This window comes from Falco naumanni, chromosome 7 (genome assembly GCF_017639655.2).
Source record: "Falco naumanni isolate bFalNau1 chromosome 7, bFalNau1.pat, whole genome shotgun sequence".
In the NCBI taxonomy this organism is placed as follows: Eukaryota; Metazoa; Chordata; class Aves; order Falconiformes; family Falconidae; genus Falco; species Falco naumanni.
Window position 1 is genome coordinate 547,507 of NC_054060.1, and position 12,861 is coordinate 560,367.

Consider the following 12,861-nt stretch of genomic DNA (forward strand, 5'->3'; position numbering starts at 1 on the left):
ACATCAATCCCTTGCAAGTACAGCAGTATGCCAGACATGATCGTAGGACAATCTGCTCATACAATTCCCTTACAAGCTCAGAAAGTTCCACACAGTAAGCATGCAATCCAGGGAGCAATAACGGACCACGCATCTGTATGAAGCAGTCGTTAGCTGCAGCTCTCAACGACCCCAGAATGGACACTAGGCATCAATGCTGCAACTGTAGCGGAGTGGCTGGCAGCATCCCCAGACCGCCTGGGTGCAGAAGCTGGGCACGTTAAGATTTACAGTATCTTTAGCTTGGGAAGTGAAAAAAGTTTTGCCCTCCAAAATGAAAAATTCTGTGATAGAAAGGGGAAAAAAGGCTAAAGAAGATTCTTTGTTCTATATTAATTGTGGGAAAGGTGAGTCAACATGCCAGGGATGCTGGGCTGAAGCAGATTCTCTTTGTAACCCAATTCCCAGCCCAAAGGTGAAGAGTTTTACAAGGTTTCTTTTTAAACAACGCCCACTGCCACTGTTGGCTTCTTTATGATGTACAAAAAAACAGAAGAGCACATTTCACATTTTCAGCTTCTTTGCCTTTCAAATTCCAGAAAGGTATGCCCCCATTATATTGCAGAAGTCTCAGGCTCTCTCTAAATTTACCCACTGTGAAGAAACTTGTACCTTCTAGGTTAGCTACACTCATGAAAAGCAGGTTCACCAGCTTCTTAAACCATCAGTACACCAGACGAGGAAGCATGGCTTCCCAACTGGAAGCTATCAGTAGGTATCAGTTGCTGTACAAAGCAAGCGAGTCCGCAATGCTCCTCTGAGGAACACAACTTTCCATCTGACCTACGAAGCAAGAGCTGACCAGGATACATCACAGTTCAGGCCACTTCTTTACCTTTTGATTCCTCTTATGAGCAAGGAAGCCCAAGGCTGGTGCATGCTGAGGCACCAACCATCATCTGAGATCTCCTGCAACTCTCGATCCTGAATCCGCAACCTGTTCCGCTCCAAGCCAGACTCATTTCCAGCATCCATGGAACATACAGCTTTCCTGTGTGGGAGCAAACCAGTTTGGTCCACCCACTTCAGAGTGTTCAAAAGAAACAAGAAAAAGGTTAGCACCTCTCTAGGAATAATGTATATCAAGTGCAAATCCAATTTGAAGGTTTCCTGCATTTAAGGACAAAGGTATTACTCTTTTTGGGATCACTCTTCTTTCTTTGCAAGCTTGCTGTGCTTACACGCCATACTTTGGCAGTAGAAAAAGCAAGGTCATGCTCAGCTCTGTGCAGCTTTTCCTTTCTACACATCACAACTAAACTATGGATTTAAAAAATACATCTACCTGCTGGTATTTCAGAGCACTCACAGGAAGATACAATTTTCAAAGCATATCCACAGTGACCAACATTCAAAACTGGAAGTGTCCAACCTCCAAATGCTTAGCATACACCAAGAACACGACAATTAAAGTAGAATAAGAGGATAGAGATTACGCCCTTTGGAAACTGGAAATCTGGCAGAAAAGGCTTCATAAATTGAGCTGAAAAAGTGCCAGAACCTTAGGCTGACCCTGAGAAATTCTTCCCCATTCCTGAAAAGGAGGCAGGAGACTAAAACTCAGATAAACCAAACCTACCAAGAGCCAGGAGCAGAGCAGGGAATTGGCAAACCTTCTTTGTCCCCAACTCAGATGGCTAACAAGCATCTCAGACACAGGGGAGGACAGAAGCACTACAACCATACTAGAATTCACAATTCTTAAGCTCAGCTCTCCCAAAGTTAGTCATTACTCTGAAATAAATCATTCAACCCATACTGACCAAAGGAGCAGGCTGAAGAAGACGGGGATTCACTAAAACACCAGAACTCAGAGTCGTCTTTGCTTCTGGGCCCCCAGCTGGCTTGCTCAGTGTACCACAATTAATGGCTTCAATGGTTTCATCCAGTCTGCAAGCATAAATAAGAGCCATGAAAATTCCCTGCTTCCCCTGGCACCATCTCCCTTTTCCTGCACAAACACTTCTGACCCAAAGCATTTTTTCACCACCTCCCCTAACTATATTATTTCCTTGCTCAGTCTGATTTCTAATTTGAACAGTGACTCTTCTCCACCACAGAAACCCAGCTTGGTTTGAATTTGAGATTAATTGCTTCTGTTGAGGCCTTCTGCAGCATCTTTTTCCAGGGCAGCTTTCTCTTTGACAGACATGCCAGCCACTGAAACCCCACGCAAGCGTTGCAGCTGGCCTTAGGGGAGGGTCCCAGCAGAGCTGTGCTGAAAGAGATGATATGCTGCAAGCCAGAAAGACCCTCAAGGAGCTAAAGAACACAAACACAAAACTGTATCCTAGTGTCGGAGGTGCCCTTGAAGGGATCAGCTTGCTCAGCTTTCCTTACACCTGCTCTGCCAGATTCAGCCAGACCACTATCCATAACAGTTTTCACCTCTCTGCTCTTGGGCATGCCTTCACACTGCCAGTTCTCACTCACTTGCTGTGGTATTCAGCCATGCTGTCGTCTTCCTCCAGGATCTGCCTGCCAGCAAAGTCAATGGTGATTTTTCTGGAAAGCCGAGAGGCATGACGCAGCTCACGCAGCTCCTGCTCTCTCTTCTGGAGGGCTTCCCTTTCCTGCTTGGACAGCCACTGGTTGGAGTCCATGGCAAAGTAATCTGATTCATCATCAATGACCTGAGTTCGACGTACGCTGGTGAGAAACAACCACAATGGCAGAAGATGAGCACAGCAGGACAGTGACACAGTGCTGACTGCCCCAAACCTGCCTTCCTACCAGCTTCCTTCTGTTCCCTCTAGAGAGCTGGACTGTCAGGGACACAAAGAAGGACATGCAAATGGGACCCATTAGAGGAGTTCACTCTTGTTCCACCAAACATCAGCATTAAGGTGACTGTAGCTACAGTCCAGGTTTTAGAAGGAACTCTCTAACATTCCTGTTAGAGGCAGCTTAGCCTGCCAGATAGTTTATGCTATTTCATGATAGTCTCACAGCTAGTATCTTACCTTGTCCTGTCAAATTCCAACAACTTGTCTTTGTGTTTCACAGCCATCTCCAGACCTGCTTTGAGTCTAGCTTCTTGTTGAGGCAGTAAGTCTTTGCTTATGGTATCCAAATTCCCTGAATTTTCAGCACCTGAGATGAAAAACAGGTCACAGCTCAATAATCAGTTGTTTGAAACCCAGTATCAGTGGGCCTGGCTGCAGAAATGCCCCCTAAAAGAAAACGTCACTTAAGGAGCTGAAAGAAGAATTTTGCACCAAAATCAGCACCTTTCCAAAGCAAGTTCAAGCCCCGATTTTCCCTCTAGCCCCTTTCACAGACCCCTTCCTCCAAAGAGAAGGAAGCATTTAAATACTATAGTGACATCATCTAGGTAGTGTTTAGAGAGGTCGTCTTGGTCCTTGATTCTCCTTGCCCCTTCCCTAACAATTTGGGCAGTCTAAATTCTGCCCATCACCAGCCACAGGCACTCAGTCCCCTCCTAAAAGCCAAATTCTCTTCTGAGTGTTGTCACCTCCACAAAGAGACTTGGTCACAACAGAGCTGACAATTGCTAGTTACATACAGAGCAATCTATCTGTCGGCTGCTATATGAGCCTCTTAAAAATTATATTCTCCCTCAACACACCTCAGCAAGTTTTTCAGACCAGCTACTGTTAAGAGATGGAGAAATCTATTCCCAGCAACTATCTCTTCTTTCTTACCATTTCTGGCAAGGGGCCAAAACCCAAACAAACAAACAAAAGGGAACAAAAAAAAAAAAATAAAAGGTTTGCATCAAAGCCACAATGGAACAAACCAATGTATTTCACAGAAGACACCACAAAGGCTAACATGTTTATTTTAGGGAAATGAAAAAAGCTTGTATTTCCCTGTTGGTGCTGATCCACATTTTTTCAGTTCCAAGACAAATAACTAACCACGTTTCAGCTTTCGCCTACATAGATAATGCACAAAGCAAGACCTGGCAAGGGCAGAAGGGAAGAACGATAAAATGGGTAAGAAAGAAAAGGAGATCCTGAAGTATGTCAGGATCTCTACGGGAAGATTACAAACAGACTGACTCTGTGGTCAGCTGTTACTCTCAAGGACTTACAAGATCTCCTGCCATCTCAGCAGCTCTAAAGAGAAGTTGACACAGACCCAGAGTAAATATTTTCTCAGTTCTTCAGCAAAGTGTATTTTTCAACCAAGAACACTGTGACCTTGGCTATATTTCAGCTAAACTCAGACAAACACTCCCACAATGCACAGGTCTTTGCTGGGAGACTGGGTATTATTTCCTCTTGCTTTCCTTGGCTCTATTCCTATTTTTAGCTCATAAGATAAGTGTTAGACAAGAAGAGTCATTAGAAAATATTAACCACCACCTCTCCAGACCCAGCAAATCAGATAGCAGCACTTCATCTTCCACAGCACACATTCCACATGAGACTTATCCTAATTTTCATGGACTTCACAATGATCCAGTTCATGTGATTGATTCAGGAATGCCTAACGAGCAGCCTTGGGGCCTCTGGGTAAGGACATTATATGGTTGCCATTTGACACTCGCAGTTATCACCTCTGCTGAAGTCCAGTAACGCTCATGATTGCTTGCAGAGAGGATACAAAGAGCCAACTTCCCAGCCATCCTTTTAATGCCTACCACGTAGCAACGAGGGCAAGCAGCTCAGTGAAATCTGAAGCAAATAAAGTTCACAAACTGTCCTGGCAATTTAAACCCCTGAGAAACATTCAGGCATCAGCTCCCAAGAAAGAATTACCTTTAGACTTTGCCAGCAATTCTTTATAATTTGGGTGAATGTATGTCAACAATTTACACATCAGGACGGACACACTCTCATTCCTACACAAGACCAAGGCAAGTATAGCACAGTGAGGCAGAGCAGCTCCTGCTGTTGCATAATTGATGGAATTCACTACTTGACAGGTATGTCATTGCTACTGACCTGCCATGAGCTTCTTCAGCAACTTCTGGCTCTTGTTTGAGTCCCGTTGAAGAATGTCCTGCTCTTCTTTAGTGCACACCTAAGAAAAAAAAAGAAAATTTAGACTTATGAAGGACATCACCTGCTTGACCAATTTCAGAGCCTCAGACAACAGCTCAGGGTTAAGCTGTTTAAAATGGCCAAGACAGTCCACACCTTCCCTTCAGTGTTATTTACACAGGGAGAATCCTGACAGTTTGTTCTTTACTAAAAGCAACCCATGAGAAATGTACAGCTTGGTCTTTCTGTGGGTGAGTACACTGCTAGGTGATCTCAAAGGATGAGAACTGCAACCAGAACCTCCCCGAGCAATGCTTAATACAGAGGTCCCCTCTCTTGGCTGGCCACTTGGAGTTAAACAGATCTTCAAAAATAGCAACCAATCTGATTTAAAACATTTTATTCATCCAACCAGTATTTTCCTCTCCTTAAGTTAACTTTATTTAATCTGCCATCATTAACTTGCTCCCTTTCTCCAAAATGTGCCCTTTCAACCAAACACAGGGTGCAACAGGTATGCCAAATGAGGCATGCCACACAAGTGTTGAAGTCAGCACACTAGCCCTGGCCATGTCTTCTGCCCCTTACAAGGCTGCCAGAGCTGTGCTCAGGGTGAAGGCTGAAGCCTTGCACAAATTTTGGATGTTAGTGTGATGCACTGGACAGCCACAAGATACTGTCATAAATCAGGCAAGCAACAAAGTGATGTAAATTATGAGGGAAACCTCTCCACGCTCTGATGTGGCACATAATAAAAGAAACACAAAGTGACTTAAAGCCACAGCAGTTCTCCTTCCCCTAGGAGGAGAAGACCACACAGGCTCTTTCCTGCCCAGGTTCACAGCTTGGATAACTTTGCTAGAGGAACTTTGATCTGAGAGGCTAATTCAGCCCCATGCCATTTCAAGGCCCTGAGTGTACTACACCACGTTCAAACACAGCAAATAAAATACACCTCATTACTAACCAGAGCACCACAGAACAAGCAGGGTCCAGAGCCCTCCTGCTCACAGACAATGCGCCCGCAAACCAAGCAGTTGTTGATGAGCTTGTGCTTCTGGCCCAGGCACTCGCAGGCATGACGCCCAGGGATCAGGACAGCCAGCTTGTCTTGCCCCTCCTTGGTATACAGGCTAACATATTTGGTCTTCTTCTTAGAGGAACTGCTACTGCTGCTGATTCCGCTGCTGTTCTCCTGTGCCTGAAAAGCAAAAAAAACCAACAACCAAACAACAAACAAACTGTATTTGCAGTACAACACTGGCAGCAAAGAGAAAGCACTGACCCTTGAACAGGCTGGGGAGCCTCAGACAAGTGTTATTCTGCCTGACTGGAAGGAAACTTGGACCAGTCCCCAGATTCAATGGAAAGACAAGCTTAGACCTGCCAGAAAAGGTCCAAGGGAGCTAAACAAAGCAAGGACATAAGGATGTTGCTGATGCACTTGATGTTTGCTGCCTCTGAAAGCTAAAACTACTTGGATCTAGAAGGCAGGTCCTTCAGACCTGCCATATCAACTCACAGGTGTTTAACAGCTTCGAACACCAACTCAGCTACTCCCAGATTTCAAGGGCTATTAAATTATAGCAATGCCCTGTTTGTTTGAAGTCCTGTGTGCACCTGTCCCCAGAAACAAAGCTGTTGGTGGCAGCAGGGCCTCTTCATTCACAGCCAGTTCACCATACAGCATTTCTTGCTTGCCACCTGAGAAGAGGTTTCCCAGGCACCACATGTTCATGTATTTAGCTGTAAAGTAAATTCTTCTCCTTATTTCATGACTTGGCATCAGTGATTCTGTGATTCACCTCTCTGAATTTCAGTCAGGGACTGCACTGGGTCAGGCCGAAGTAGAGAAACCCCAAACAGAAACAAAGCAAGGTATTTTAGATGAGGGCTGGATTAATAATCTAATAGTGAAATTCTGTTTTCTCCCTCAGACCCTACACCTTAATCAAAGAAACAAATAGTTCCTCCTCCCACCCGACATCACCAGCAGGTACCGGCTGAGAAGTGAATTGTTGAGAAGTTAATTGCAGGAATTAATTACAGCACAGAAATAATTCCAGGAGAACAGAACAAAGCCAATAGCTACCATTTTTCTGGCAATACTCAAAAACAGATGCTTTGGGAAGTAAGCACAAACAGACTCCAGGCACAAACCTGTCTTGTAACACTAGATGAGACATTTCAACCATGAATTGCATGCCAGTCATGACCAAGGAAGACTAGGACTTACTACCCTTATTTATTTCAGCAAGCAGCCCTCCAATATAAATGCACTCTCTGGCCTTTAGTTGTCATATCTGCGACACGTTTGAAAATCCGCTTGTGGCGCAAGTGCAGGTGCTTCTTTGCCTCTCCTCTCCACAGTCTCTCTTGACAATAGAAAAGAGGACTTCTTGGAAACCCTTTCCCAGAAAGCCTGTTTTCATTCACCACAGAATGACAAATCGCTCTCTCTGCCTGCCACATGCTGGAAGATCACTCCCGCTCCCTAACCCACACCCCTCAGCTAGCATTGCTTCTACGTCCCACATCCTCTCATGCTGCTTTTCTTGATGATGGTGGCATGCTGTGGTATTAAGACATCTCGTCTTGGACTCTTTTTACCTGCTCTCAATAGCAGCAGGCTACTAGTTTAGTAACAGGCAGATGCAGCACTTCCATTTTCCCCAGTTCTGCCCAACTGGTTTTACTGCCACCGCCAGGTCCAAACACTACTGTTACGAAATAGAATGTTACTGTCCATTTTTAACCCTGCAGTTCAAAAAATTTGGGGTTTTTTTATTGTACAAACACTTTTACAAACACTTTAAGCATTTGCAGCCTCCCTGCTACAAAAACTTTAACTTAAAAACATAAATTTAAGTTCCACTATTTATTCAGGTGCAACCCTGACTCTCAGGATTTGGATGTTGCTCAGTCAGGGCTGCACATGGATAAATCATGGCATTTAATCCTGGGAAGTGCAACATGCTCAGTGTTTATAGCATGAAGGACTCCACTGCAAGTCTAACAAAGCATACTGCACACCCACACACTTATTTCTGCAGAGCACACGCTTGTGCTCAGACAGCAACAGCATGATCTGCTGTACTTGATGCCACCTGGGACCATAGTCATACAGTTGGATCTATACCTAAGGAAGGAGCTTGGTTCCCAGCCAGTAGCACTGAGGCAAAACCCACTACACCGGAAATAAAATCCAGAAACTCAGCCTAGGAAATCCAAACAACATTTAACAGCTAAGATCGTCATATTTGATGCACTGACTGCAGGAAATTGTTCTTCTGAATAAAAGACAAGTCTGCTGCAAAAAGTTAGTTAACTATCACAGAGAAAGGCAACTACTGCTTGCTGCATGGCCTTCCACTGCTTGAAAATGGCAGGTTTTCTTGGTGTTTAGCATTTCTGTGCTCTTATTTTGCAGTTTCTTTCATTGCAACTCAGACTGTTTATGAATACTGCAAAAAAAAAAAAGTCTCCACAAAATCAAACAACATCTCAATCTCACTAAAGGTACAGGAGTGGAGGTGAACAGGAGAGGGAAATGGTGCTGCTGCTCAGTGGAAAGGCACTCACTACAGCCCTCAAATTCCTCTGTCTAGCACCCAAGGCTTCCTCTCTGAAGCAGCACGAAATACTTCAGCTGCCAATTAAAAAGCTTTATTCAGCATGAGTGAAAAGTTTTAAATATAGCGAGGAATGTTCTGCCTACTTGGTGGCTTCCTTAATTGCTCAACTTCACAACTCTGCTTTAAAGAAATACATTTTATTACTAATTACAGCATCTACTTCCATTGTCTGCTCTCTCATCCAGGCTTCTTCAGCAGGGTGGAGTAAAATCCATTTTGCCATAGTCACTATCTTTTTGGCCATATAATACATCCTGTTAGAGACAGAAATATACAGTCTTTCTCCCCGTCCTCATATTATTTCCTCACAGCACTGAGACTCCCAGGGACACACACAAGGTATGAGCACAGCCCATCCAAATCTGCAGTCAGCTTTGAACAGTTGATGCATGGGAACAGCCACCCCTCTCATTGCAAGTGGGTGACTGTACAGCTCGCGGACAGTGCGGGACCCTCACCTACCCAATGGCTGCCAAACTATTTGCTCAGGTTACAGCTTTTGGCTGCCATGCTGCATGCTATCTACGAGTGAACGAAGACACACAAATGTATATATCTCAGAAGGTGTATGGTATATAAGACAAGACAGGGTTTGCAGGGGGAGGCAAACATTTATTAGACCCTATGACATAGCCAGGAAACACAAACATGCTTTCAGGTACATAATCCCCTTCAAAGGATTCGGATCTCTGAAAGCCTATTTCTGCTCTCCAGTCACATCTTTTGTTAGTGTTTGATATTACCTTTCCCCACAACCCAGGTTCAAACACAGTGACATGCAGCCTGCCCATGCATCCCAGACGCTCTCACCTTGGCCAGGTCAAGGGGGGTTTTTACTTCCTCTACATGTGCGCTTGGCTCAGCATATGCAGATGTGTCCTGCTTGTTCCTTCCTTTGCGTTTACCCTTTTTCGCTTGGTCTCCAGCCCGAGGCACTTCAGAAGTCTCTGGAAATACGCGTAAGCACAAAGAAAGGCTGGGTAACTACCAACATGAGAAAGATGTCCCTGAACTCTTACTCGGGGAATGAAAATGGGCTTTACACTGTCACAATGAACAGAAACAATCACGGGCATTCATGGCACGTAACTGTTTATAAACAGAATAAGCAAGACAAGCTCATTTGAGACTTTAATTCCTTCCCCAACCCGTACCACTCACCATCCTTTTTCCGATAGGCTGGCAGAGGCTCAGGAGGCAGCTGGGAGGATTTCCGCCACCTGGCCAGCAGTTCTTCTACAAACCAGCTCTTCTTTCCATCAGTCCCCTGAATGAGGTCAACAACGTACTCCCGGATCTCATCCTCGTTTGTTATTGACAAGATATACCTGCAAGAGGGTGGGATGGAGAAAAACAGGTCAGGAGGCTTTTTTTTTTTTTTTTTAATGAGGAAACCAATGGTCTAATCACACACATACGCAATTTATCTCTCCTCTTCAGATTATTATGTCATAGAGTTCATTACCTGCTGTGCAAAGAGCCGGTATCACACAGAGAGCAGAGATATTATTTACTGCATGTCTGCGGAGAGATGGATGCTGGGTGGTAAATCCACAAAGCTAGCACGCCTCTTAAGACATAGTAAACCACTTCATATACTTTGAACAATTGTTTACTGTTATGTTCAGTCACATTTAATTCTTATTGGTTCTTACAAGCTTTGTCTGCATTTAAGGGTATAACACTTTTTTTCACTGCCATGTTCTGTGGGGAGGGGGCTTTGTTAGTTGGGGGCTTTCCTTGCTCCAGGGTGGATTGTTTAGTATGCTAATTAGGATAGTTCACACATAGGTCAGGTAATTTTCTTTTTGGTGTCATTAACCATCTGGTTATCTTTAAGCTTATCTTGTTATGCCCCAGCTTGCTGTATTTGGGTCTCTATCCCTTCTCCCAAAGCCTTGTTTTGTTAACTGTTTGTAACATCCCCTGTTTTTCAAATTTGTTCTCATTTTTCATTATAGATGTTTACATATTTTGTCTAAATTTCAAGTAATGTACCAGACTGGCCTTCTGTTAACCACCTATCCAGCAAGACGGTCGACTACAAGATCAGGTTTCTGTAGAGACCACCGTAAGAAATGGGGTTATGAGTCAAATTTTGTGACGGGTTTAAGAGAGACACTTTGGAAATGTCTTGTGGCTGCTTCACTGAAAAAGAAGTAAGGTAAAATATCTTTCTCCTCCAGTTCCAGCGTAGAGTGACGTACCCCACAACACCACACAATTCACCACGAGACGCCGGTTCCCACCGGAAAAAATTAAAATCGCACAACCCAAGGAAACAGCGGCGCGCCCTCCCTCGCCCACCCACCGGGGCCCCACGGGCCCCGCCGCCGCCCCCCGGTCCCCTGACGGTGCCCCAGCCGCGGGACGCCCCAGCAGCCGCTCTGCAGACACCATCTCCCCTCAGCGCTGCCCGAGCGGGACCTGGCGGCGACGCGAAGGGCCACCAAGGCCCGCCACAGCAGGCAGGCGGAAGGGACCTGCAGGGCCCCGGCGGCGGGAACGGCCCCAAGCGGCTCCCGCCACGGCTCCAGCCCCGCTCACCTCACGACCTCCTCGCCCACGTCCAGGCCGAAATCCCCGCGCAGGTGCTGGATGCACCAGGCCAGGAGCGGGCCGCGCGCCGCCATCTCCCGCGCGGGGGAAGGCGAACGGCGCCGCACCGCACCGCCACTGCCCGGCCCCCCCCGGCAACGCGCCCGCCGCGCCGCCGTTCCGGCGCCGCAGGGACCTCCCCGCGCTGGAGGCGAGCGGAGGCGGCCCTTGGCCCCGCCGCGGCGCTGAGGAAGCGGGGCAGGCAGGTGAGCTGAGGCCGGAGGAGCGGCAGCAGACCCTGCCTCCGCTGAGGTTCTCCCCAGGCCCGGCTGGGAGGGAGGAGGCCGAGCCGGCCGCACGGAGGGCTCGGGGGCACAGGGAAGGTGCCCCAGGCTTCCGGCTGCGCTCCACCGCGTACCTGAGCTGCCTCCTCCGTCCAGCCTGAGGGGAAGGGGCGAGGGCTCTGTCAGGACGAGACCAGGCCCCCCCAGCCCGCACCCTGCCGGGCTTGCAAGGGCTGAGCTCGGGGCTGGGCCCTGTGCGCCTTCCCTGCTACAGGCAGGGCCGAGGTTCGAATCCCCAGAGTACTGCCTGCACCCTCCCCTCCACAGCCCCGCACAGATCTGATCTCGCCTGCAAACTATTTAATCAGAGCTTTTTCTTGCCCACAGACAGGTTCCCCGTGTCCCTGAATCTCTTCACCCCCACCCTCACAAGGTACAGACGGTCCCAGCACTCTGCCAAAACGACCCCTGGCTCCAAAACCGGCTCCCTTCCCTCTGCCCGCAGTCAGGAAACGGCTGCAGAGCCAGCACTTCCCTCGCTTGGAGAACAACTCCTCTGAAGTCAAAGGCCACAAGTGGTGTAAGTTTGCATGGAAGAAAATATGCAGCTCGCCAGTCTATGTAGGCTTGCAGGGAGAGGAGGGAATAGTTAGGGTTAGGCTTAGGCTTTGTGTGTCACAGTCCACTCTAAAAAACTAAAACACACCCCAAACAGAGCAGAAAAATATTCTTCTTAGCTCACGTTTCACATATGCCAGCACTGCAAGGTAGAAGGGAATGGAGAACTACGCTATCATTGGAAAAAAAAAAAAAAAAGGGCCAGCACTAAAAGCCTGATTAAGCAAAGACACATTAGGATGAACATTAAGAGATAAAGGCAGCGATAACTACTGGAAAAGGAGGGAATGTATGTGGGACCAACAGCTGCTGAGACATTGGATGTACTGGAGAACAAAATGTTTTCTTAGAAAAAATGCAGCTCCAGCTGTGTATCAGTGAGGATCATTGCCTGGGCCAAGGCAAAAGCCCCCAGACCCAGCAGCTGCCAGACTAGGGCGCAGTGAGACCCTCAGCTGCCTGCACAGCTCACATCATGTTCACAGGGTGCAGCTGCCACAAAGAGCCTCGCATCAGGGAGACTGTGATTTAATTTGCCATTACACGATCTTTGACTGAAACTGGGGGTGCCTGGCCTTCCACCCCCCCCCCCCCCCACCCCACCCCACCCCCCCCCCCCCCCCCCCCCCCGCCATGTGCTGCTTAGTTAGATCTTCCTACAGCAAGACTTTGTTTGCACGTCAGAGGGAGCTCCAGGCATAGCCTGGAGGCAGGAGAAAACCGGTGATGCCATCCTTTCGTCCTAGTTGCTGGGCTCCATGCCTAGCTAGGCTCCCAAGCTTGCCTCGGTGTCCC

General features: G+C 47.2%; 1 protein-coding gene across 1 annotated transcript in view; it reads right to left on the reverse strand.

The window, feature by feature from the left end:
- Positions 1-11,320, reverse strand: part of TRIP4 (thyroid hormone receptor interactor 4) — a 34,094-nt gene extending 22,774 nt beyond the window's left edge. Inside the window, exons 1-9 of the mRNA XM_040599584.1 lie at positions 11,174-11,320; positions 9,788-9,954; positions 9,437-9,573; positions 5,959-6,192; positions 4,953-5,031; positions 3,003-3,132; positions 2,473-2,688; positions 1,803-1,929; positions 875-1,062 (exon numbers count right to left, since the gene is read on the reverse strand). Of these exons, the coding sequence (XP_040455518.1) occupies positions 875-1,062; positions 1,803-1,929; positions 2,473-2,688; positions 3,003-3,132; positions 4,953-5,031; positions 5,959-6,192; positions 9,437-9,573; positions 9,788-9,954; positions 11,174-11,259 (1,364 nt within the window). The 5' untranslated portion in view covers positions 11,260-11,320. The remainder of the gene's footprint in view (positions 1-874; positions 1,063-1,802; positions 1,930-2,472; positions 2,689-3,002; positions 3,133-4,952; positions 5,032-5,958; positions 6,193-9,436; positions 9,574-9,787; positions 9,955-11,173) is intronic.
- Between the last annotated feature and the right edge of the window lie 1,541 nt (positions 11,321-12,861).